This window comes from Vulpes vulpes, unplaced genomic scaffold, assembly GCF_048418805.1.
Source record: "Vulpes vulpes isolate BD-2025 unplaced genomic scaffold, VulVul3 u000000671, whole genome shotgun sequence".
In the NCBI taxonomy this organism is placed as follows: domain Eukaryota; kingdom Metazoa; phylum Chordata; class Mammalia; order Carnivora; family Canidae; genus Vulpes; species Vulpes vulpes.
In genome coordinates this window covers 1068046-1095191 of record NW_027325801.1, presented here as the reverse complement: position 1 = coordinate 1095191, position 27146 = coordinate 1068046, and the positions used below count along the sequence as shown (strand labels likewise).

The following is a 27146-nucleotide window of genomic DNA, read 5'->3' as shown; positions in this document are numbered from 1 at the left end:
GCCTGCTTCTCCCTCTGCCTGTGTCTCTGCCTCTCTCTCTCTCTCTCTCTGTGTGTGTGTGACTATCATAAATAAATAAAAATTTAAAAAAAAAGAAAAGAAAAGAAAACACCAGAAAGAGGGATCTCTGGGTGGCTCAGTGGTTTAGCACCTGCCTTCGGCCTGGGGCGTGATCCTGGAGTCCCAGGATCGAGTCCCACGTCGGGCTCCCTGCATGGAGCCTGCTTCTACCTCTGTATGTCTCTCTCTCTCTCATGAATAAATAAATAAAATATTTTATAAAAAGAAAAGAAAAGAAAACACCAGAAAGAATGAAGGCAGGTAAAATTTTTTTAAAAAATCATGGGGTTCCTGGGTGTCTCAGTCAGTTAAGTCTCCAACTCTTGATCTCAGCTCAGGTCTTAACCTCAAGGTCATGAGTTCGAGCCTGTGTTCAGCTCCATACTGGACATGGAGCCTACCTTAAAAAGAAAAAAAAAAAAAACTTGAGTGATAGGAAAGATGAAAATAGAAGTATCAAAATTGATATTTAAAAGAAAAAATAAATGGAAGATAAATATTTTTAATGTGACTTGGAATAAAGATCAGCAACCTCAGACAAAATGGCTCTGAGTGTCAAACATGAAAGAAAGAAAAAACACATGCACTAGATATACTGTAGTGAAATTTAAGAATATAAAAAGAAAAATATCTCAAAATCTTTCAAAGAGATTATTACTTACAAAAGAAAAATATAATTAAAATCAGACCTGTTAATAACACTGGAAATAAGAAAACAATAGAATTATATATTCATAGTGCTAAGAGAAAATAATTTTGCACCTAGATTTTTATATACTTGGGGTAAACTATCATTTTAAGTGATGGTACAAGATAAATAGGTGAAGCACAGAAGATTTTTTAGGACAGTGAAACTATTCTGTATAATATTCTAATGGTAGATACATATCATTATACAGTTTTCAAAGCCCACAGAATTACAACAGCAAGAGTGAACCCTAATGTAAACTGTGGACTTTTGAGTGAGAATGGTGTGTCAATATATGTTCAAAGATTGTACAAAGGTTTGACTGTAGGGGCACCTGGCTAGCTCCATCAGTGAAGCATGGACTCTTGATCCCAGGGTTGACTTCAAGTCCCATGTTAGGGACATAATTAACAATAAATAAATGAAATGTTCAACCCTAGTGTGGGAATTTGGTAGTAGGGAAGGCTGTTTATATGTGGGAGCAGGGGTACATAGGAAATCTCCCTACTCTTGCTTAATTTTGCTGTGAACTTAAAATTCCATAGCAGTTTGTGGGGGTTTTTAAAGATTTTATTTATGAGAGACACAGAGAGAAAGAAGCAGAGACACAGGCTGACAGAGAAGCAGGCTCCATGCAGAGAGCCCCACCAGACTCCATCTAGGGACTCCAGGATCAGGCCCTGGGCTGAAAGCAGGGCTTAACCACTAAGCCACCCAGGCATCCCCTGCACAGCAGTTTTTAAATAACTTTAGGGGTGCCTGGGTGACAAAGTCGGTTAAGCATCGGCCTTCAGCTCAGGTCATGATCCTAGGGTCCTGGGATAGAGCCCCACATAAGGTTCCCTGCTCAGGGAACTTTGGCTTCTCCCTCTGCCCCTCCCCCTGCTCATGCTCTCTCAAGCATGTGTCCTCCCTCTCTCAAATAAATGCATATAATCTAAAAAAAAAAATACATATAATCTTAAAAATAAATAAAGTCACTTAAAAAAAAAACTATCCTTTCTCCATTAACTGTTCTCTTGTATCAAAGATCAATTGACTCTCTTTGTGCGAGTCTATTTCAGGGCTCTGTATTCGGCTCCATTAATCTATTTGTCTCCTGTTTCATCGACACCACACTGCCTGGATTACTGTAGCTTTATACAGAGTTTTAAAGTTGGGTAGAATCAGTGCTTAGATTTTGTTGTTCTTCAGTATTCTGTTGGCTATTGAGTCTTTTTGCCTTTCCTTTTTTAAAAAAAGATTGATTGATTGATGACCCAGAGAGAGAGAGGCAGAGACACAGGCAGAGGGAGAAGCAGGCTCCCTGCAGGGACCTGATGCAGAGTTGATCCCAGGACCCCGGGGTCACGCAGGGGCCGAAGGCAGGCGCTGCACGGCTGAGCCACCCGGGCGTCCCTCTTTTGCCTTTCCTTACAAACTTTGGAATCTGTTTGTTGATATCTACACATTTTGATAACTTGGATTTTAACCTCTATTTAGTTTAAAACATTTAAGAGTTTTTCTTGAGATGTTCTTTTAACCATTTGTCCTTTACATGTGTATTGTTTAATCTGCAAATATTTTGGGATTATCTATCTTTCTGTTATTGATGTCTAGCTTAATTTCACTGTGGTTTGAGACCATGTTTTGTATTATTTCTATCCTTTTAAATTTGCTAAGATGTGTTCTATGGCTCAGAATGTAGTTTATTTTGATGACTGTTCCATGAGAGCTTGAGAAGAGTGTAGGTTAATATACAGCATGTTTGCAACCGTTTTTCATTCATTGCATTTGCTCCTTTAAAAAAAAAAATTTCCCAGGGTGCCTGACTGACTCAGTCTGGAGAGCACGGGACTCTGGATATCAGGGTGATGAGTTCAAGCCCCATATTGGTCGTGGAGCCTACTTTAAGAAAGAGAAGAAGAAAAGAAAAAAAGTCTTTCCCTGTTTCTGCCTTCTCTAGTTTAACTGGACATCTTATTTAATTCCAATTTCTATTTAGCATATCATTTATACTTCCTTGAAAAATATGTTAGCGGTTGCAATATATATTTACAGCTAGCCTGAGCCCCTTTCAAGTAACTCACTGCTTCATAGGAAGCGCGGGTGCTTACAACCAGCATCCCTGGTCGTCTCCCCGGCCCCCGACACCGCTGTCGTTCGTGTTATTCATCCATGTGCTGTAACAACCCGACATACTATTGCTGTTGTTACTTTGAAAAACAATAATCTTTTGGATTAGTTAGAAATAAAAATAAAAGACTTTGTTTCACCCTCTCCTATTCCTTCTCCGCTCCTTCTCCTTTCTTCAGGAGTTTCCGATTGCAGCGGGCCCACCCCGCGGAGCCGCCTACTTCCGGCCCGAGTCCGACCCGGGACCCGGAGCACAGAGTCCTCTGAGCAGCTAGAGCGGCCGCCGGAGCCGGGCATCCGATTGTAGCGGGCCCACCCCGCGGAGCCGCCTACTTCCGGCCCCAGAGTCGGACCCGGGAGCCAGGACCCAGGACCCGGGACCCGGGATCCGGAGCACAGAGTCCTCTGCGCGGCTAGAGCGGCCGCCGGAGCCGGGCATCCGATTGGTGGCGAGCTGGAGGCCGCGGCGGAAGTTCGGGGCGGCCACTTCCGGCCCGGCCGCTTCGGGCTCCCGGGTCCGGCGTCCGCGAGGCGCACCTGCCCCGAGTCCGAAGCCGAGTAAGTGGGAGCCCGGGCGGTGGGCGCAGAGGCGTCGGAGCGGCCCTAGGGGGCGCCGGGTGCGGAGCGCGCGGGGAGAGAGGCAGGCGGGGGGCGGCGGAAGGCCCCGAGCAAAGCAGCCGTGGGGGGCGGGGCGGCCGCTGGTTGGGGAAGGCGTCAGGAGGGGCGAGGTCGGGGGATGGAGGCGGCGGGGGGCGCGGACGGAGCGGAGGAGGCCGCCGGGAAGGGCCGGGCGGCAGGTCACCGCGCAGCGTTCAGCGAGGGCTGGGCGGTGATCGTGTCGGATGTTCGCCAACGCCGTGCAGATACCGTGCACTGCACTGTCTTCGTTTAATCGTCAAGTTGGTCGCTTAGATGAGTGGCGGTGATGTCGTCTTAAATCACTTATCTGAGACGTTTGCACCAGTCGGTGGTGTGTCCAGGTGTCCGCCCCGTTAGCTTCCAGCAGCAGCGTTCCGCGCTTCCGCGTGGTCTGGGAGCGAAGGCGGCGCAGGTCTGCTCGAGGTACGCCGTGCGATGCCTGGGGCGCGACGCTGTGGACGGGGGAGCTGGCTTTGTATCAGGCTGTTGGGGAAGACTTTCCTGGGAGGGACGGCCTTCAAGTCACCTGTCAGCCTAAGGTAAAACCCAATAGGTGGTTCTTTTTTTTTTTTTTTTTTTAAGATTTTACTTATTTATTCAGGAGAGACCCAGAGAGGCAGAGGGAGAAGCAGGCTCCCTGCAGGGAGCCCGACGTGGGCCTCGATTCTGGGACCCAGGATCACACTCTGGGCCCAAGGCAGGTGTTAAATCGCTGAGCCACCCGGGGATTCCCCCCAGTAGGTGCTTCTAAATGTCACCTGTATACAGACAGTTACCAGTGTACGTACCAAGCCAGCTTCAGCGTTTCTCTTGAATTTTGGATCAATATATCCAAAAGCTCTGATTCTCCACTTGTGAATCTGACAGGCATCTTAAATACGACATGTACAAAAAACAACTTTTAATTTTTACCCTTCAGATGTACTCCTGCAGTCATATCCCTCTGAGTGAATGGAAATTTCAATATCTTAGTAGCTTAGGCCAGAAATCTTGGTATCTCATTTCAGGTCTCATTCATCAGCAAATCGTATTAACTACACCTTTGAAATGCATCTAGAATCTGATCACTTATCACCTGCTCCCACCATTCTAGTGCAAGAAACTGTCATCTCTGTGGATTATTGCTAGAGCCTTCCAAAAGGTCTTCCTATTTACATCCTTACCCCACACACACACCTCCACCCCCAATCTGTTCTCAAAACAGCAGCTGTAGAGGCCACATGGCAGGTCATATCATGTCCTAGATCTTCCAGATGCTTCCAATCTCATTCAGAGAAAAAGCCCAAGTCCTACAGCCTATGGGGCACCCCACTCTCCTCTCCCTTGCTCTCCCCTACTGCACTTCAGCCCTTCTGGCCTCCTTGCCCTTACATGAACACATGGAGTGGGCTTCCACCTCACAGCCTTTACACCCATGCATTCCCCTTCCTGGGATGTATCTCCTTTAATTCCACGTGGTACCTGCCCTCACTCCATCTGAACGTTTCCTTTGATGTTGATTTATAAAAGGTGCCTTCCCTGGCCATCGTGTGTAAAGTATCTCCTACCACCAATTATTGCCCTCATGCTGTGTATTTTTTCTATCCCTTATCATCTATCATCACCTGACTCAGGTATCTTGTCTGTCAACCTCCCTAGTTGCTTGTACCCTGCCTTAGAGGAGGAGCCTGGTTGTTCTGAGCTGTTTGACCACTCTCCAGGACTTCTGAGGTGGGCCTGGGATGAAGCCTATTGTCCACCCCAGCCAGGTTCCCCACAGGAGCCATTATGTGGTGGACTTAGGATGCTGTTTGTACTGGAGGCTGCTGGGGAGGCCTCATGGTGGACAAGGGGATATACTCTCAGAGATCACTGGGTGCTTAGTCCATCTGTCCTTCCCAGGGCTTTCTGGCATCAAACTTGGTCTCTGCTTCTCTGCTACTATAGACCTCTTGAGACCCAGGCATGGAAGTCTCAGTGTTGCTGTGAAAAGCAGGCTGGTCACATTCCTTTACAGCTTCCCTCCACCTGCCATTTCACCCACCTCCTTGGGATGAGCTAAGAGATCCAATGATGGCCGTCAAGCAGCTCCTTCCTGTTGGGTCCCAGGTGAGTGGTCCTCATGGAGGTATCTCTCAGTAGCCTTAGCCCTTTCTTGGCTGGAATGTCTTCAAGGTTCTTTCTGAAAAGCTGGTCCCAGAGGGTAGATGGCTCCTTTTCTTCACCAATGTCCTCAGTCCCTGAGTTCAAGTCCCTGAAATGTGCTTCACGCTCTCTTCCCAATCCCTGGGCAGTAGAGGGCAGCAGTTGGGCAGACAAAGACAAGTCAAAATGGTACTGGTCTCAAAGAGCCCACTCTTGTGAGGACAGTAGTCTGGTACATGTATTCAAAGGGGTTTTGCCCATCATGTGCCTAGTGGGTCCTCCCCACCTCAGGACCACCCTGGGCCTGACCCTGGAGATGCAACAAAATATTGTCATTCCAGGTTTTGGTTTCCTTTGAAGACGTGGCTGTGCTCCTCTCCCGGGAGGAGTGGGGCCGTCTGGGCCCTGCTCAAAGGGGCCTCTACAGTGATGTGATGCTGGAGACCTACAGGAACCTGATCTCACTGGGTAAGGCCCTTTCTGAAATTCAGCTCTGGGTTCCTTGCTAGTGAATAGGACTGGGGTTAGGCTCAAAGCTCAGGGGCATCTTCCCCTCGGGGCCCAAATATAAAGCATTTCTGACCCTGGACTCAAGTGGGCCTTGTCTGCACAGAAGAGAGGACAGTCAGTGCTATGGACTCACCCAATTTCCTTGTAGGAAATATGGAAGAGGAATAGCATTCATTGAACCCTAAGTATATTCATATCCCCAGTTAATCATAATGTTATCTTCAAGGTTGATGTTGGGTTAAATGGTTTATAACTGAATCCAAAGCTGACAAAGATCCTCACTTTCTTAAGTTCACACAGGCGGTCAGGGGCAGATCTGGGATTTGAATCCATTTGGTTTCAGAGCCCTCCCTTACACCAGAATATGCTGCTTCCCTTTAGTCCTTGTGGACATCAACACCAAGACACTCTTATGAATCTTCTAGCATAATGTGTGCAGGCCCCAACTCTGTCCCTTATCCTTATCCCCCAAAGAGCTGGGTTTAACTTTTCTTCAGCTGGGGCAGAGGCCTGCATCTGTCTCCTCGATTTACAGATAGGGGCAGGGGAGGTCATGACCAGCACACAAGTGCCACCCATGGGGCCATCCTGCCCTGGACTTGGATGAATTGTCAGCCTTTCTTCCTTTCTCTGGAGCAGGACTTCAAGGTTCGAAACCTGATGTCATCTCCAGGCTAGAGAAGGGGGAAGAGCCATGGGCCCCATACTCAGCGAAAATTGAGGAGAGCTGGATCCGGAGTCATGAGAGTGAAAGTGAGTCTCCAGGAATGCCTCCATGCTCCCCTGCCCCTACTGGCAGGTGCTGCCACTTTGCCAGGCCCTGCTATGCAAGCTCTGGACCTCATCTTTTGTCAGTGCTGGGGCTTTGCTTTCCCTCTTCTCCATGTCTACCTCTTTTCTCTTTTTTCTGTGTTAATACCCCTATTTTTTACCCATTAGTGAGTTTATGTTTCCTTTACCCTACAAAATGCTCTTTCAATCCCAGAAAGGAGCTCAGGTATATCATCCACTCCTTCTCAGGCCTTGCTGGCCAGCTGTTCCTTAGCTGCTTAGAAAGACCATCCAGAGACATGCCATCGACCCAGACTCACTCCTGCTATTGTTCACTCAGAGTTCCCAGGCTGATTCAGGGCCTTGGGGAAAAACATGAGCTAGGGTTTCTTGCTGTGTAGCAAAGGATATGGGCATGTAAATAATGTAAATAGTACACAGTAAGTGGAGCAGAGTCCACTTTGCTGACACAGTGAACTTACACAGTCCTCCCATATCCTTGCAGAGTCGGTACCCAAGGAACTCTGAGGCATGGAGAGATTTGGTTGCTGGCCTGAGATCACAGCTGGCCAGGAACAGAGCTGGGTTGGATCTCTGGCATACTGGCTCCATACCCCATCTGAATTTCCCCCCTCTTAGGAACAGCTTTATTAAGGTATCTTAAGCACATAATATGCTATACATATTTAAGATGTGCAATTTGGTAACATTTCCGCATTATATGTGTGTGAAACTGTTCACTACAGTCAAGATTGCAGACATATCCATTACCCCCCAAAATTCTCTGTTGTCTCTTTGTAATCCCATCCTCTCACCCCTTCCCGTCTCTGTCATGAAGCAGTTACTGATCTGCTTGCTATCAATATGAATTACATTTTCTAGAAGTTCATATCATTGGAATCATAGAGCATGTACCCTTTTTTTGTCTGAGATCTTTTGACCCAATATAATTCTTTTGATATTTATCTGTTATATGTCAATAACTCCTTTATTTATTTTGATTAATATCCTATTTATATGGATATGCCATAATTTGTTTATCAATTCTTTTAAAATACATTTGTGTTGTTTCCAGTTTGGGGTTAATACAAATAAAGCTGCTATGAACATTTGTGTACAGATCTTTGTATGACCATACATTCCTTTTCTCTTGGATAAATACCTAGTAATAGAATGGCTGGATTACATGGCAGGTGTATATTTAACTTTTAGAAAACCGCCAGAATGTTTTCCAAACTGGTTGCACCATTTAACATTCCCACCAGCAATGGATGGGAGTTCCATTTTCTCCGCATCCTCATCAACACTTGGTGTGTTGAGTCTTTTTCATTTTAGCCACTATGATAGTTGTATAGTGGTATCTCGTTGTGATTTTACTTTTAATTTTAATTTTTCTAATAGTTAAAGATTTTGACTATCTTTCCGTGTGCTTCTTTTCCTTCTGTGTATTTACAATGGCGAAGCATCTGTTCATGTCTTCACATGTTTTTTGGGTTTTTGTTTTCTTATTCTTAGGTTTTAAAGAGTTGCTTTCTAAATGTAGGAATGTTCCAGATACAGGCCCTTTATCAGATATATGCTTTGCATAGATTTTCTCTCCCTGTGTGCCTTGTCTTTTTGTTTTTTTACCAGTGTCCTTTGAAGACTAGAAGTTTTATTAAATTTTGATGAAGTTTATCAGTTTGTTCTTTTATGGATTGTGCTTTTGGTGTCATATCTAAGAAAACTTTGCTTAACCCAGAAGATTTTGGGATCCCTGGGTGGCGCAGCGGTTTGGCGCCTGCCTTTGGCCCAGGGCGCGATCCTGAAGACCTGGGATCGAATCCCACATCAGGCTCCCGGTGCATGGAGCCTGCTTCTCCCTCTGTCTGTGTCTCTGCCTCTCTCTCTCTCTCTCTCTCTCTCATAAATAAATAAAAATTTAAAAAAAAATTAAAAAAAAAAACCCAGAAGATTTTCTTCTTATAGAAGAAAATTTTATAACTAAAAATTTTAGGTATTTGGGTCTGTGATTCATATTGAGTTAATTTTTGTGTCTGGTGTGAGTTACGGAACCAAGTAAAATTTTTTACAAGTGGATATCCAGTTCCAGTCCCATTTGTTAAAAAAAAAAAAAAAAAATCCTTTCTCTAATTCTATTGCCTTTGTCCCCTGGTCAAGAATAGTAAAAAAGTAGTAAATACCTATAAAGTTCTGTGAGTAGTTCACTGAAGTCTGTTAAAATGACTTAGTCCAATTTTAGACCCCATCTAATCAACATTTTCAGCTCACTCTCCTTGTCTGGATAAACAGTCTGAAAATAACAGCTTGTTACAGCTTAATAATAACCAGTTTACAAAAAGAGAGGTTCCAGGGATGCCTGGGTGGCTCACTGGTTGAGCATCTGCCTTTGGCTCATCATCCCAGGATCCTGGGATTGAGTCCTGCATCAGGCTCCCCAGAGGGGCCCTGCTTCTCCCTCTGCCTATGTCTCTGCCTCTCTCTGTGTCTCTCATGAATAAAATCTTTTTTTTTTTTATTTATTATTTTTATTTATTTATGATAGTCAGAGAGAGAGAGGCAGAGACGCAGGCAGAGGGAGAAGCAGGCTCCATGCACCGGGAGCCCGATGTGGGATTCGATCCCGGGTTTCCAGGATCGTGCCCTGGGCCAAAGGCAGGCGCCAAACCACTGCGCCACACAGGGATCCCGAATAAAATCTTTATTTATTTATTTATTTATTTATTTATTTATTTATTTATTTTTAATCTTTAAAAAGAAAAAAAGTCCAGTATCCTCCTAAGAGATAGTTGTTTCATATAAGCGTTCCTATTTATGCTCTAATTCTTTCTCCCATAGTAAAATATTAGTAACTCATTTTTCTTCATTCTTTCAGGTTTTCAGTCTCTGATGGAAAAGAAAGGATTGACTCCAAAACAGGAAATTTCCAAAGCAGTGGGGTTCCGGAGAGCAAAGTCAGAATATGTAAGGAATGTTTCCAAGGAATCTGAGTTTGAAGAGATGAATAAAACCGAGGGAAAGTTAAAGAATTACAGGAAAAAATCTGTAGAGGAAGAACTTAAGAAATCCTTCTCCCAGAAGAACAGTTCCAGGCCAGTGACATTGACACATGTGAAATCCCCTGTTGCAGGAAAAGGCCAAAAATCCAGTTCTCTGGAGGTAGACTACACTGTAGATGCAAGCCCTGTCAGATTTCATAGAGCATCTACAGGGGCTAGTCTCCACCAGAATGTGCCATGTGTAAATGACTTTCAACAAAGTCAGGACCTCATTAATCTCCAGTGTTTGCATCTAGGAGAAAGAGCTTGTCAGACAGATGTGTTCATGAAAGCACCCAGGCAGAGTTCAGTTCTCAATGAGAATCAGAGGGTTAACAATCCAGAAAAATCCTTTGAATGTACTGAGTGTAGAAGACTTTTCAGCCCAAGTAAAGCTCTGTCTCAGCATCAGAGAAGTCTCACTGGAGAGATACCCTGTGAGAGTGGTGGATGTGGAAGAACTTCCCACCACTGCTCTGTCCTCAGCCAACATCAGGAAGTTCACCGTGGAGGGGAGTCCCATACCTGTGCTGAGTGTGGCAAAGCTTTCAAGGCCCATTCCTACTTCATTCAGCAGCATAACCCTCACACAGGAGAAAGGCCTTATGAGTGCAGTGAGTGTGCACATTTATCTTACAGTCCACATCTTCAAATTCATAGTGGGCAGAAACCTCATGAGTGTAGTCAGTGTGGAAAAGCCTTTAGTCATAGTTCTAACCTGTTTCATCATCAGAGAATTCATAGTGGAGAGAAACCATATGAGTGTAAGGAATGTGGGAAGGCGTTCGGTAGGCACTCGCACCTCCTTCAGCATAAGAGAATTCATTCTGGAGAGAAACCTTATGACTGTACTGAGTGCGGCAAAGCCTTCAGTGCACGGTTATCTCTCATTCAGCATCAGAGAACTCATACAGGAGAAAAACCTTATGAATGCGATGAATGTGGGAAATCCTTTAGCCTGAGCCGAACCCTTATTGTTCATCAGAGGATTCACACTGGAGAGAAACCCTATAGGTGTAATGAATGCGGGAAATCCTTCAGTCAGCGCGCACAAGTCATTCAGCACAAGAGAATTCACACTGGAGAGAAGCCCTATGTCTGCAATGAGTGTGGAAAGTCATTCAGTGCTCGCTTGTCCCTCATACAGCATCAGAGAATTCACACTGGAGAAAAACCTTATGGATGCAGTGAGTGTGGGAAAACCTTCAGTCAAAAGGGACATCTGATTCAGCATCAACGAATTCACACTGGAGAGAAACCCTATGAGTGTAATGAGTGTGGAAAAGCCTTCAGCCAGAGTTTTAATCTTATTCATCATCAAAGGACACACAATGGTGAGAAGCCCTATGAATGTAATGAATGTGATAAAGCCTTCAGTGTGCTCTCGTCCCTTGTTCAACATCAGAGGGTCCATAATGGTGAGAAGCCCTATGAGTGTCACAAATGTGGGAAGGCCTTTAGCCAGGGCTCACACCTCATTCAGCATCAGAGGAGCCACACTGGAGAGAAACCCTATGAGTGTAATGAGTGTGGGAAAACCTTTGGGCAGATATCCACCCTAATTAAGCATGAGAGAACACACAATGGAGAGAAACCCTATGAGTGTGGTGACTGCGGGAAAGCCTTCAGCCAGAGTGCACACCTCGTCCGCCATCGAAGAATTCACACTGGAGAGAATCCCTATGAGTGCAGTGACTGTGGGAAAGCCTTCAATGTCCGTTCCTCTCTTGTTCAGCATCACAGAATTCATACAGGGGAGAAGCCTTATGAATGCGAGAAGTGTGGCAAGGCCTTCAGTCAGCATTCACAATTTATTCAGCATCAGAGGATTCACACTGGAGAGAAGCCCTATATTTGCAATGAATGTGAGAAAGCCTTCAGTGCACGTTTATCCCTTATCCAACACAAGAGAATTCACACAGGAGAGAAACCTTACAAATGCACTGAATGTGGAAAATCCTTCCGACAAAGCTCTCACCTTATTCGACATCAGAGAGTTCACAGTGGAGAGCGACCTTATATGTGTAATGAATGTGGGAAAACTTTTAGCCAGAGAATAACTCTTACTAGTCATGAGAAAACTCACACCGGAGAGCAAGCCTTTAAGTGTGTTAAACGTGAGGACCTCTTAACTGCACAGTCAGCTTCCATTCAGCACCATAAAGTTCACAATGGAGAATAACGTCTTTATTCAATAAAGTCTTCACTATTTTACATCAGGAGCAGTATACTGATGGGAAAGCCATCGCTTTTACAGCTTTCGTTTTGGAGATTTATCTCTTAAGTGATTTAACAGTCTCCCAGTGCACTGTTAACTAAAAGCAGGATGCCAAAATATGTGGCAAAAATTCCAAGGTCACATGCCATCCCTTAGATTCAGAGGGTGGATCTATGCTTGAGTATTTTAAAGGATCACAATTTAATTACACTTACTCAAGATTGTGTTTTCATAGCACCAGACTTTAAGGTGCACTGAGGTACTTTGTGGGGCCACCTGCTTTTCCTTCCTCATTGTCTATTTCAGGTTCAAGAAAAGTAGTTGGAATCCTTGCTTTTTGATTCATGATAGAGCCAGATTGGGATTTCATTGTTGGTTGGTTTGGATCTCTTCAAAATGTTTTTGTTTTATTGTGAGGAGATGTGGCTTCAGAAGTGTTATCCCTTTCAGCATCAGATAATCCAAACAGCAGAGAAATCTTGGCAAAATTTGCTAAGGAATGAATTTAGGTTTTTATGTAGATTCAAACTTTGAGATCCTGCTAAGAACTCCAATGACACATGTAAGATGAGTTTTTCTACAAGGTAATTTGGAAAATCAAAACCCTATGAATTGGGAGGAAAATAAGCATAAGGTAGACACACAGTGACATGGAATATGACTTACAGATTTTGTTCTTTAAACCAAGGTTGGTGTATTCCATATCAGTTTTTCAGCAAGCAAAGGTGAGTGGTCATCAGTTGTTCCCTTTTACTGGGCAGCCTGGCACTGAACAGACCCTGAAAAGTGGCATGTCCCTCTGTTACACCAGAGGACAGGACTCCAGGAGAGGCAGGGTCATTAAGCAGCTTTGAGCAGGTTGATAATTATGCAGGTTGTTTGTCAACCCATGCACTCTTTTCTACATGCTTTAAAGGTGCCTTTTGTCCTCTGGAGTGACGTTGGTCAGCAGCGTCTCTGTGTCTTTTGGTTCTTGATGTTCAAACTGTTTTTCCTAGACCCAGTTTTCAGAATTGCTACCCTTGCCTGTAGTGTTTCTGCCTGATTCACTTGTGAGTGGCTCACTTCAGTATCCTTAGAACCTCCTTCTCCAGAAACTTCTTTAGCGCTTTCTCCTACTTTTTTTGTGGAGGAAAGATTAGCATCAAAGTGAGCTGAAATGGGTTGTAGATATGAGAAATTCAGCAACAGCAGTCTATGAGAGACTTCTGGAAGCTGAAATCTGGCAATGAGAGCTTAGAGTCTGATGAACAAGCTGGATGCCATATGTACAAACATCTCAGAAGGGATTGGCCAGTTAATATGTGTGATAAGCTACAATGGAATGATGCTTTGTATATAAGAATCGGGGTAAGAAAGAAGAAAGGTTAAGAGTAATGAATTACTTAGTAATTAGCCATTTTATTCCTTTATAGAGTCCTTTTCACTAATAAAGTTATTCCAGTTTTCCTGTTTATTAAAGGAGCTTTCTTAGAATTTGATCTTTTCTCCTTCATTGACTTGACCTATATTTCAGGTCTTATTTTCCAGGCTGTTGTCCATATTGCAGTGGTAGTGGTCATTGCTTATCTTAGAATGTTGAAAAGCTGATTGGAAAATCTGCCTCTCCATTGTAATCCTCCTAAACACATTTCACCACAAATAGCTTTGACTTAAAATAAAATAAAAACTGGAATGAATTTACTGTGATAATAAGGGCTATATGCTGAACAAAAATTCTGATTAAGTCTATAAAGCCTTTACTTTTATTTTTACTGTAGCATATACCAGGCATTATGATTAATGCTTTGCGTGGGTTTTCTCATTAAACCCCCACATCATTTCAGTGAAGTAAGTACTTTTATTTACCCCATTTCCTGGTGAGCCTGAGGCTCAGAGAAGCTGCTCGGTAGCAGTGCTGGCTCTGTGTGGCTCCACCACCCAGGCTCTAGATGCCTTCTGAGTCCTGCTGTACCCCAGCACCGGAAGAATGAAGGAGTGCTAGCAGGGAGCTTGCAGCCCCAAGGCTGACCCATCTGAGTTGATTCCAAATAGGAAATAGTACATTTTACTTAAACATGTTTTGGTAAATGAGGCTTTCAGGTACTTTATCAATGAAGGAAAATGAGAAAACAATCCAAGTTAGGAGCTTCTGGCTTATAACTTCCTCAATCATTGCCCAACAGCATGTTCTACATAAAACAGCTAAAACATCCTTCTGACTAATTCTGACTATGAGTCTTTGTTTTAGTTTTCAGTTAAGTACCTCACCTAAATTGTATTAATTTTTATTTACATAGTTGTTAATGTTCTGGATTCTAGTCATGTTTCTCTGTTACCTAATTTCTTCTTTAGCTTGTTGATGACTAATACTGGCTGGGAACCAGACCGTCCCCTGATGGTGCAGAGTCTCTGCTACACTGTTGGTTAGCACAGAGCAGTCATCCACTTGACACCCCCAGCTTCTAAACCACGTAAGTCAGTTATACTTGAGAAGGACATTTCAGCTTCTTCAGTAGATGGAAGGAAGTTTTCCAGAAGAGAGATTCATTCTGCAGTGACCAGAAGTACTGACTGATACCCTGCTCACTCGCCCCAGCCTACTTTTCCCTCAGCCCAGAAGGGTCACCCAGGCTTGAGAAATGCATTGGCAAGGGTGCTGCTCCAACTTCTGTGAAAGATGCTACTTCTATAGGCTAGGGATGGCAGTAGGAGAGCTGTCATGAAAATAGGTTCCATAACTCTGGGGATAGTTGAATACCAGACAGTAGCTCAATCCTTTCAAAGCCATGGAAGCGTGTCACCTTAACAGGCCCACGGCCAGAGCAGTAATCAGAACAGTTACCCTGCACAATGGTGATGGTGTCCCTGAGACTGAAGTAGATGGCCTACTAAAGTCTCTATCAGTATAAGTGAAAAAACATTAAAGTTGATTAAAAGACCTGAACCTCATGAAGGGATAAAAGGCCAGATTCTCTTCAGGAAAGACCTTGAGGCTCTTCCCCACCCCCATTTTATACTACATCTTATTTCCTTCCCCAAAGGGAATGTGACCGATTATGGAGTAACCATGTTAAGAGACAGGAGATACCCACACTTAACCAGAGGTGAGAAAGTAAAAAAATCACCTGGACTGGGAAAGAAAATCTATTAAACTATTCACTGGTTTGGAATCATAAACAGATAAAGCCAGCTTCAAAGTTAATAGGAGACAGGGATCCCTGGGTGGCGCAGCGGTTTGGCGCCTGCCTTTGGCCCAGGGCGCGATCCTGGAGACCCGGGATCGAATCCCACATCGGGCTCCCGGTGCATGGAGCCTGCTTCTCCCTCTGCCTGTGTCTCTGCCTCTCTCTCTCTCTCTCTCTCTGTGACTATCATAAATAATAATAAAAAATTAAAAAAAAAACAAAGTTAATAGGAGACAATACTTTCACAAAAAAGATGTGCAACTGTCATGACATTTTACCTCTGCTTTTTTTTTTTTTTGTATATATATTTTTTTATTGGAGTTCAATTTGCCAACATATAGCATATCACCCAGTGCTCATCCCATCAAGTGTCCCTCTCAGTGCCTGTCACCCGGTCACCCCAACCCTCCACCCACCTCCCCTTCCACTACCCCTTGTTTGTTTCCCAGAGTTTGGGGTCTCTCATGTTCTGTCTCCCTCACTGATATTTCCCACTCATTTTCTCTCCTTTCCCCTTTATTTCCTTTCACTATTTTTTTATATTCCCCATATGAATGAGACTATGTAATGTTTGTCCTCCGATTGACTTATTTCACTCAGCATAATACCCTCCAGGTCCATCCACGTTGAAGGAAATGGTGGGTATTCATCGTTTCTAATGGCTGAGTAATATCCCATTGTATACATAGACCACATCTTCTTTATCCATCATCTTTCAATGGACACCAAGGCTCCTTCCACAGTGTGGCTGCTGTGGACATTGCTGCTTTAAACCGGGGTGCAGGGGATCCCTGGGTGGCGCAGCGGTTTGGCGCCTGCCTTTGGCCCAGGGCGCGATCCTGGAGACCCGGGATCGAATCCCACATCGGGCTCCCGGTGCATGGAGCCTGCTTCTCCCTCTGCCTGTGTCTCTGCCTCTCTCTCTGTGACTATCATAAATAAAATAAAAAAATTAAAAATAAAAAAAAAAACCGGGGTGCCGGTGTTCTGCCATTTCACTGCATCTCTATCTTTGGGGTAAATCCCCAATAGTGCAATTGCTGGCTCGTAGGGCAGATCTATTTTTAACTCTTTGAGGAACCTCCACACGGTTTTCCAGAGTGGCCACACCAGTTCACATTCCCACCAACAGTGCAAGAGGGCTCCCCTTTCTCCACATAGTCTCCAACATTTGTGGTTTCCTGTCTTGTTAATTTTCACCATTCTCACTGGTGTGATTACCACCAGTGAGAAACTTTGTTCTTCAATATCACGGACTAACAAATGTGCTACAAATTATCTAGAATGAAATACCGATTCTTTCCTGACAGAAGTCACTGTGACACAGAGAAGCAGCCTTGATTTACAACTGGAACCAAATAAGGAGTTTGGGACACTGCATTTCACATCTAAATTTTTCAGTTTCCAAGGAAATAGCAACCTGGGTCCGCTTCACAGTCCAGACCTGATGTTGACCTACTACTCACACCCCAGCTTTGCTGCCCACACATCCAAGCACTGCTTCATATAGATTTCAGCTAAAATCCACCCTTCTCCGAAGTCCTGTAACAACTCTGTTTTCCTTTGTTTAGTGGGATACCCCCCACAGATCTCATGTTTGTCACTCTCATGGCAATGGGTCCCTGACCCCAACTTGGTGGAGTACAGGCTTGTTCCTGGTAGTCTGAGGCTGATCAGCCTAGGGTGGAGGTTACTAGGTTCTGGCTCTGAATTGGTAACAGTTCAAGATATTGCTGTGTTTACCAGAGTAGGAGCTTATGAAGTCAAATGGATTTTTTTAAGATTGTATTTATTTGTTTATGAGAGACACACAGAGAGAGGCAGAGGGAGAAGCAGGCTCGCTGTGCGGAGCCCAATGCAGGACTCGATCCCAGGACTCTGGGATCATGACCTGAGCCAAAGGCAGACACTCAACCACTGAGTCACTCAGGTGCCCCAAGTCAAATGGATTTTTAACCCAGGATCATCTCACATTAAGATCACTGCGACCCAGAACCCACCGCATGTATATACCCAGATCCAGAGTGAATACATAGACATACTGCACTTGGGAGAACCCTCATGTGAATTCTCAGCTGTGAAGATAGGAATCTTTGGACTAAAGAGGCCTGGAGATAAGCCCAGCTTGTAGGCTGAATTACTCAGGGCAAACTAACCTCTCCGAGAGAACCCTCATGTGAATTCTCAGCTGTGAAGATAGGAATCTTTGGACTAAAGAGGCCTGGAGATAAGCCCAGCTTGTAGGCTGAATTACTCAGGGCAAACTAACCTCTCCGAGGGAGTTTGCTTATATGCAAAACGGGAAAAGAAATAGCAATTCACGTGGGGCTATTTGGGGTTAGGTAGAGCCAAGTGTGCAGAGTGGCCAATGTGCTGCTTAGAGCACAGTGGACACACAGCAGAGCTAGCTCTCTTCCCTGCCACTCTGGTCACAGCAGCAACAGCAGGAGAAAGAGCACATTGCCTTTGGGGATGGATGGCTTGAGTCACAATCTTGGTTCCACCTCACTGGCCTGTTTTTCATTATAAAAGAGGGCATAGTATAACTCCAATTGCAGAGAGATTTGTATGTAATAACCCATATAACGTTGTAACCTGCTTTCCCAAATAGCACTCTTTTCCTTTCTTAAAAAAGATCTAGTTTAGTTGATTCGTGGATTCAATCAACAAATGTATTTGGTAAGTCCCTATTCTTGGTATGGTTCTAGATGCTAGGGATAGAGAATTGAATAAAATAAGATCCCTGCCCTCGTGGAGCATACATTCTAGCACAGAAAGATGATAAGCACAGAAATTATCTGGTGGTGATGAATGCCTCTGAAGAAAAGTAGAGAGTGAATAATGTAGCTCATTGTGGAATAAAGGTAGAGTAGCCTTTCCATCCTGTGGTTAAAGGAAAATATCTAGAAGCTCCTATCTTAGAAGAATTTGGGAAGTGGATGCAGGGCCTGGGTCCAAGCTCTGTAGGCTGGGGTACCCTGTATGAAAACAACTGTTTTACCCTCAAAACTACAGGGCCTACTTGAGGGTGGGGACTGATGTTTATCTGCTTCTGTATCCTAAGCATTCCAGGTAGAACAGTGTTCATTGCATGTTTCAAACACTCGCTAATCATGGAAACATCTCAAGTCACTTGTTTCTCACCCTTTACATCCACCCCATGACCTTGGGAAGAGGTTAGGGCAGGTTTCCGGGTTGAGGGTCACTGGCCAATGCTGTACTGGCCACAGCACCAGGCTCCAAGGACTGACAACTCACCTGGGTGCCAGCAACTGAAAGAGGAGATAGCAGGAGGGAGTGCAAGCTGCTCAGAGCCCACCTGCCCTGATTTCCTCACCAACCAGGCTGGCTGATCCTCATTATGGGCATCTATTCTGAGCCACACTAGAGAGCCCTACTCTCTAGACCCAGCTAACAGCAGAGAGCCTCGCAGGGTTCCCATTCTCACCCTTCCTGTGTTCCTACTATTATTCTATTTACTCCTTCTGAGCCCACTTCCTCTTCTCACGTGCCTGGGCTTTAGGGTTGTCATTCCAACTACAGAATGAGAGGAATGAGATCAGGAGAGCTCTCTCTATTATTCACAATCCCGTTTTTCCAGAAATCCAAAACTAAAGGGGCTTTAAGAGGTCCCCTAGCTATGCTGAGAATCTCTTTCTGGGGATGTTGATTCCCTGTCAGACTGAAACATCCACGATGGTGTCCGATTCCCCAGTAGTGACAAAGGTCTACATTGCACCCAAAAACCTTCCCTGCATTTTCAGAGCAGTTTCTGTAATTTTTTTCACGTTTATTGGGTAAGTTAACAAAAATAGTATATATTTAAGGTATAGAATCTCAAGATTTAATAAATCTATACATTATGAAATGATTACCACAATCAAGCTAATTAACACATCCATCACCTCACACAGTTTTTCCACACCTTTCTTTGTGTGATAAGACCACTTAAGATCTATTCTCAGCAAATTTCAAGTACAAACATGCAGTATTAAGTATATAATCACCGTGTGTACATTAGATCCCCAGAAATTACTCATCCTGTAACTATAATATTGTGCCCTTTGACCAATATCTCTCCATTCCCCCCAACACAGTTTCTCTGGTCCTGGTGGTCTGTTCCAAATTTCTTCATTAGAACACACATACACTGGGACGCCTGGGGGGGCTCAGTGGTTGAGCGTCTGTCTTTGGTTCAGGGCATGATCCCAGGGTCCTGGGATCGAGTCCCACATTGGGCTCCCTTCATGTAGACTGCCTCTCCCTCTGCCTATGTCTCTGCCTCTCTTTCTCTGTGTCTCAAATGAATAAATAAATCTTAAAAAAAAAAGAACACACATACACGCAAACTCCCTACAAACCACCAAAATGAAGCAAACACCACTCAAGTGGACAAACTCATAGCTAGAAACAACCTCCCTTCCACTCCTCAAAAAAAAATTCCGAGAATCCAGCCCTCCCTCAGCACCCATATGGGAATGTACAGTTCCAATTCCCTTAATTTTCAAAGTGAATACCATCTGTGGCTGTTGGAGCAGTAATGTCACCTCCCCCTTCTCCATCCCCGGGGTAAAGAGTAAGAGAGGGAGGGAGGACCAAGTCTCAGTGGGCCAGGAGCACTGACCTCTGGCACCCAGCACAGGCATGACCACAGGTGAGTGTAGGCACAGGGGCAGTTCTTGTCCTAGTGCCAGAGGCCTAGGCAAGCAGAGGCTAAGCTGAGGAAGCAAAAAGTGGCCCAACCGTGAAGGACTCTGTGGACCAGGATTGGGCATTGGCTATAAACAAAGGGGTGCTGAAAGCTTTGAGAGTATTTAAGCTGTATCATGTCAGGACATATAACTAATTTTGTGGAGTGGTTTTAATCAGCCAAGATAAGAGGCAAGGAAATGGTTGTTACAGGCCTAGTGGTGGAGAAAAGAAAATGTTATAGGAATGATCCACATAAAAGTACATGGGATTTAAGTGGTGGAAGGGAAATCGACAAAAAGATGTCAGTTCAGGTGAAGGTGCTATGGAATGGAACCTATGGTAGAGAAATGGGTAAGGAAGGTGAAGGGGTAATGCCAGATAAAGTTGCTTAAAACTGGGATCCCTGGGTGGCTCAGTGGTTTCGCGCCTGCCTTTGGCCCAGGGCGCGATCCTGGAGTCCCGGGATTGAGTCCCGCATCGGGCTCCTGGCATGGAGCCTGCCAGGAGCCCTCTCCTCTGCCTGTGTCTCTGCCTCTCTCTCTCTCTATGTCTATCATAAATAAATAAAAATAAGTTTAAAAAAAAGTTGCTTAAAACTGAAAGGGATAGGAATTATCCAGGATAAAGGTGATATGGGACTGAATTTGAGATACACATGCAAGAGAAGGAACAAATGCCAGAAATGTTTAATGCATAAAATTGGAAGGACTAGATGACAGGACAGATTTAGACAGTAAAGAAGAAATAAGATCAACATGACCCCTCATTTCTTATTTAAGTGTCTGAGTAAATAAACCAAGGTAAATTTGGTGTATCTTGTATGGGGATAGATGCAAAAGAAGGTAAGGAAATGATGGTATTCTGGGCCATGTTGAGGTCTCTATATTGGCAGAACTTTGGGGTGAAAAGGTAGGGGCTGGGGTCCTGGGCAAAAGCATCACTGGGCGCTGATGGAGGAAATGGAGTCCATCAAGGAGAGAGTGGATTCATTGTTGGAATCAGACTAAAATTAGGATCCTGATAATGTTAAAGCCAAAGAGAAATTTAAAGGCTGGAGTGATAACCGCAGCAAATACTACAGAAATCCTTTATAATAAGGACTTAAAGTGTCCCAGGATTTGATACCTAGGATATCCATTGGAACTGCATGCAAAGCCCCATGGGGAGGTGGGATAGGGGTAGCAGCCAGGCTGCGCTGGGCATAATTACATATGGGTGGCAAGTGCAGACAGGCTGCTGCGAACAACCTGAGCTGAAAGGGCTATGGCCAATTTAGAAGCAAGGTTATGTAAGGTCTAGAGGAAGGGTGAAGCGGGAAGTGAGCTGAGGAAGGTCCATAGGAAGGCATGAGATTACAAAGCTCAGGCTCTGAGGTCTCATAGGTAAAGTGCATGTACCTGCAGTGAAGTTTGGGAGACACAGTGGGGACATCGGGGTGATGGAGTCTAATCCTCAAAAGGAGGAACTGCTTGAGGAGAGCATGATGTTGCCAACTAGGAACACTGAAGGCTCCACAAGAACAGGGTGCCCTTGAGAGGGGCTGTGGTGACACTGCTGGCACTATGAGGGAGCCAAACTCCCAGAATTTCCAGAATGGAGCCATGAGGAATGTGCAGTGACCCCACCCAGCAGATCTTCACATCTTCTGAGCCTCAAAATAGAGCATGTACAGGTGTCTGTAAGAGACAAGAGGTGAGAAGAGCATCCTAGAGAGAAGGGGGCAGACAGCCCAGCCAGGGCTGGCCAGTATGCCAGTTCCCCACATCCCTGATTTCTGATAGTCCTTCTATCCCTCACCTCATGGCTCCTGTCACCCCCTTTTCCCTGTGCTTCTCCCTCCCGAGTCAACCACATGCTGCACAGGCCCTGGAAATCCATGAGGAAGCTAAGGAGAAGAATCCTGGAATAAAAGAGGGCACAAATGACTTTTCTGAGGTAGAGGCCTGTCCGATGTCACTTTAGGATCTCTCAGGCAGAGAGATTTTCTCAAGTCTGAAAGTTGGGAAATAGCACAGTTTGTAGTGTTGAAGGGAAGAGCAAAGGACCTTGCGAGATCCGGAGCAGAACGTCTTCTTGGGCATAAGGTACTTCAAAATTCAACCCTGAGTGCCCCCTAGAAATTAAGTGTTCAAGGTCAAAGGGTCAATGGCCCCAGCAGAAAAGGCTTGGTCTGTGACTGCTGGGTCATGGGGCAGGTGCTTCTATACACATATCCCAAATGGTCATATGGGGCCAAGTGCCCTCTCAAAGGAGGGGCCTGAAAAATTAGGGACCTTAACAACTTGTCCAAAGCCAGGATCCCAAAATTTTGCCACTGAAACATCCAAGAATTATTCTACTATGAGTCACTGTCCTTAGAGGGTAAGATTCCTGCCCACCTCCAACACTGTGTTACTCTCAAGGAGGGCAGGGAAGAGCAGGCAGTGTGCCGGGTCCCTATTCCCCTGACGAGCTCCTCAGAGAGCTTTAATTTCTGAGAAGGATTGGCTCTAGGAACTGGCATCCTCTATTTTGAGGGACGTGGGCCTGATGGAGAGGGAGATGAAGGTCAAACGTGTGGGAACCCAGGGTTGGCCAGGAGAGTCTCACCTTTAAAAGCCCCCACTCATTTCTTCCTGCCTCTCTATTCCTGCTGAAAGACAAAAAATAAATAAAAATAAAAAGAGAGTTTGGAGCCTGTTTCTTGCTGTCCTCATTCTAATCAAGCAGCAAGCATAAGATTGTCTACATTAGCTTACTTGAGATCTCTATTGTTTCCATGTTACTCATTTTATTTTTTTTTTAATTTTTATTTATTTATGATAGTCACAGAGAGAGAGAGAGAGGCAGAGACACAGGCGGAGGGAGAAGCAGGCTCCATGCACCGGGAGCCCGACGTGGGATTCGATCCCGGGTCTCCAGGATCGCGCCCTGGGCCAAAGGCAGGCGCCAAACCGCTGCGCCACCCAGGGATCCCGATGTTACTCATTTTAAAGGTGATGAAAACACTTTCTACTGATCTTTTTCCGTCCAACCCAAATAAGGGAGCATTTAGTGCATTGGTCCTCATTTGACATTTCCATGTCCCCTAATGAAAAGGGGCCCAGATGTCAGATCTAGGGCAATATCTGAGCTGCAGTCTGTGGATTCTGCTCCCTGGAGACAGATGGATTCATTTGTAGTCACTCTTTCAGGCTTCTTGCTAGCCTCTAGGCAGCGCTGACCCAGGAAGAAGCTTGACCCAGGAGACACCGAGAGGGCAAAGTCCTCTAGGGATCCCGAATTCTCTCAAGGAGTCTATCCACAGCTCAGAATCACAGTGTTCGGTATTTTATCCTGGGCCCCTCCGTCATTCTAAGAATATGGGCTGTGAGTTTTAGATAGAAGCCCTAATTTTCACCTGACCCTGTGCTCTGACCAACCCATCTTCATAGGTTGAAAATGTTTCCATTTCATCAGAGAATCCCTGATGGGAATGATCCTCTGCTCCAGCAATTGCTTTAGAAAACTGGAAATGGGAGGGTGCCTGGGTGGCTCAGTCAGTTAAGCATCTGACTCTCGAACTCAGGTCTTGATCTCAGGGTCGTGAGTTCAAGCCCTATGCTGGACTCCCTGCTGGGCATGGAGCATACTTTTAAAAAAATGGGAATGGGACAAAGACAGGAACCTATCTCTTTTGTGGTTTAGGCCTTGGTTTCCCTTCCCTGAGTGATGTTTGTATTTTTTAGAGCAGTTTTAGATTCACAAAAAAAGTTGAGGTGAAGGTACAGAGAGTTCCCATATATCCCCAAACTCCCACAGATCAGTCTCCCTCAGTACCAACATCCCCACCAGACTGGAACATTTGTTACAATTAATGGACCTACATGAACACATCACACTCACTCAAAGGCCATAGTTCACATTTCAATTCACCCTTGCTGCTGCACATTCTTTAGATGTGGACAACTGTCTAATGACATGTATCCATCATCATGGTATCATATAGAGTATTTACCCTAAAAATCTCCTGTGCTCCACCTATTTGCTCCCTTATCTACCCCCTGAAAACCACTGATCTTTTTACTGTTTACATAATTTTGCCTTTTTCAGAATGTCCTATACGTGGAATCATGCTATATGTAGTCCTTCCAGATTGGCTATGCTGGCCTCATGGAATGAATTAAGATCTGCTTCCTCCTCTTCAATGTATTGGAAGGTTTAAGAAGAATTGTTGTCAATGCTTCTTTCAATGTTTGGCATAATTCATCAGTAAAGCCATAAGGTCCAGGGATTTTTCTTTCTCTCTTTTTTTTGTTATTGTTTCTATCTCCTATTTTATGACTATTCACATTTTCTATTTCTTCAGGATTCAGTCTTAGTAAGTTTTGTGTTTCTAGGAATTTTTCCATTTAATCTAGGTTATCCAGTTTGATGACATATAATTATTCACAGCATTCTCTTATAATCCTTTTTTATTTCTGTCACATTGGAAGTAATATTCTCATTTCTTTTTTTAAAAAAAAGATTTATTCATGAGAGACACATAGAGAGAGGCAGAGACATAGGCAGATGGAGAAGCAGGCTTCATACAGGGGGCTTGCTTCAGGACTCGATCCCAGGACCCCAAGATCACACCCTGAGCCAAAGGCAGACACTCAACCACTGAGCCACCCAGGCATCCCAACATCCCCGTATATATTTCTAATTTTTCATAGTCAATATAGTTAAAGATTTATCAATTTTGTTGTGCATTTCCATACATATTCATCATTCCATTGGCTTCTCCTAACTTGAGAAGGCTGACTTATCATTTATGTAGAAAATTCAGGACTGGTGAACTCAGATGTGGTGACTCTTATGCCATATGGAATATTCTAGTCTGTGAAAAAGACAGTTAAATGTGGCAAATTTATGAGGCCCAGATTTGAAGCAAAGTTGATTAGTGTCTTAGCTCAGTGCTATAACAAAATACCATAGATGGGTGACTTACAAGACACTTATTTCTCACAGTTCTAGAGGCTGGAAAGTCCAGGATCAGGGTGACCTCATGATCAAGTTCTTGATGAGGGCCCTTTTCCTGACTTGAAGATCTTGAAGATGGCTACCTTCTCATCATGTCTTCACATGACAGACAGAGAGAGAGAGAGAGAGAGAGAGAGAGAGAAGATGGAGAGAGAGACAGAGATAGAGCAAGGCATACTCTCCTCCTCCTCCCCCTCCCCCTTCTTCTCCTCTTTCTCCTTTTCTTCTTCTTCTTCTTCTTCTTCTTCTTCTTCTTCTTCTTCTTCTTCTTCTTCTTCTTCTTCTTCCTCTTCCCCCTCCTCCTCCTCCTCCTCCTCCTCCTCCTCCTCCTCCTCCTCCCCCTCCTCCTCCTCCTCCTCTTCGGATACCAGTACTAACATACAAGTTCCAACTTCATGATCTCATGTAACCAAATTATCTTCCAAGGTTCCCACTTCCAAATACTATCACACAGAGAGGTCATAGTTCCAACATATGAACTTGGAGGACCAAACATTCAATCCATAGCATTCCCCCCATGGCTCCCCAAAATTCTTGTCCTTGCATGGAAAATATCATTAGATCTAAGGCTCAGGAATAATCCTTATGGTTTCAGGACTCTGCCTTCCAGATCCAGCAAGATCCCCTCTGTGGCTCTGCCAAGTGGGCTAGCATCCTGAATGCTCCAGAAAGCTCTATATAGGCTCCCCAAAGCTCCAGGCAGCCACTGTTAGGCCTCCTGCTGAAATGGAGGCAATGGGTGTTCCCTTTGAAAGTGAGAAGGCAGCCTTGATGATCTTTGTATCTCCTTTAGAGTCATTCTTCCCTTGTCTTGCAGAATAGTGCACATTTGTAGTCAAGAGTCTCTGTGGTTCAGTCCTGTAGGATCTTAGAAGTCTAACAGCCTCCCTTCATTTGTCCAGTCTCTGTCCCAGTCGATGCAAATTGGCAATGTTTTTGCTCATGTCTCATAATCTCTTTACCAAATAGTAATCCAGCCACATTCCTAGTACTTTCTTCTGAACACATTTTCTCATTTTTGCATGCTGGGAATTTACCAATTTCTTAAAATTTTCTGGTTCCTTTTTACTTAACAATGCCTCCTTCAATTCATCTCTCCCTTCTAGCATTTTACAAGAAGTCGGGAGGAACCAAGCCACTCTCAACACTTTGCTTAGAGATCTCCTCAGCTACTAAGGAGGGAACTTGATGGGATGAGCACTGGGTGTTATACTATACATTGGCAAATTTAATTTAAATATTTAGGGACGCCTGAGTGGCTCAGCAGTTAAGCACCTGCCTTTGGCTCAAGGCATGATCCTGGAGTCCCAGGATCGAGTCCCGCATCAGGCTTCCTGCATGGAGCCTGCTTCTCCCTCTGCCTATGTCTCTGCCTCTCTCTGTGTGTCTCTCACAAATAAGTAAATAAAATCATAAATAAATATTTTTTATAAGTAAAATACTTAAAGAATGATTAAAAAAAAAAGAAATCTCCTCAGGCAAATATCCAGTTGAATTGCTCACAAGGTCTACCTTCCACAAAAGACTAGAACATGAACACAATTCAGCCAAGGTCTTTGCCACTGTATAACCAGAATCACCTTCCCTCCAGTTTCCTTTTCTTTAATTTTTTTCCCTCCAGTTTCCAATGACATGTTCCTTGTTGCCATGTGAGACGTCATCAGAATGGCCTCTACCATTCATATTTCTACTGACATTATTCTCATGATTATTTATGTATTCTCCAAGAAGATGGAAGCTTTCTCTACATTTCTCCCAGTATCTTTCTGAGTTCTCACCAGAATCACCTTCAACATCCACATTTCTAGCAAAACTCTTCCCACTGCCAAGTTCCAAAGCCAATTCCACATTTTTGGGTATTTGGTATTCATCACTCCACTGTTTGGTACCAAAATCATTATTAGTCAGCTTGGGTTGCCATACCTAGTTGGCTTAAAAAAACAGAATTTATTTCTCACAATTCTGGATGCTGGGAAGTTCAAGGCTAAGGTGCTGGCCAGTTTGGTTCCCCAGTGATGGCCTTCTTCCCAGCTTGCAGCCTGACAACTTTTCATTGCCTTTTGGGTGGCAGGAAGAGAGAGGGAGGAGGGGGGTAGTGGGAAAGAGAGAGAGAGAAGGAGGGAGAGAGAGAGAAAGGAAGA

The 27146-nt window shown here is 44.4% G+C and overlaps 1 protein-coding gene across 29 annotated transcripts; it reads left to right on the top strand.

The window, feature by feature from the left end:
* The first annotated feature begins 3231 nt into the window (after positions 1-3231).
* Positions 3232-13842, top strand: LOC112911116 (zinc finger protein 252). 29 transcript variants are annotated; one of them, XM_072745899.1, is made up of 9 exons: positions 3327-3421; positions 3828-4041; positions 4510-4643; positions 5141-5212; positions 5499-5590; positions 5968-6094; positions 6776-6889; positions 7413-7562; positions 9783-13842. In XM_072745899.1, the coding sequence occupies exons 5-8, from the start codon at positions 5552-5554 to the stop codon at positions 7433-7435; spliced, it is 303 nt and encodes a 100-aa protein (XP_072602000.1). In that variant the 5' UTR covers positions 3327-3421; positions 3828-4041; positions 4510-4643; positions 5141-5212; positions 5499-5551; the 3' UTR covers positions 7436-7562; positions 9783-13842. The 29 variants fall into 29 exon arrangements, with proteins under 29 accessions (XP_025843289.1, XP_072602000.1, XP_072602004.1 ...); XM_072745892.1 differs by having other exon boundaries at positions 3349-3421; positions 5384-5590; XM_072745902.1 differs by lacking the exon at positions 4510-4643 and adding an exon at positions 4104-4199 and having other exon boundaries at positions 3349-3421; positions 3828-3925; positions 9783-13639.
* The last annotated feature ends 13304 nt before the right edge of the window (positions 13843-27146 follow it).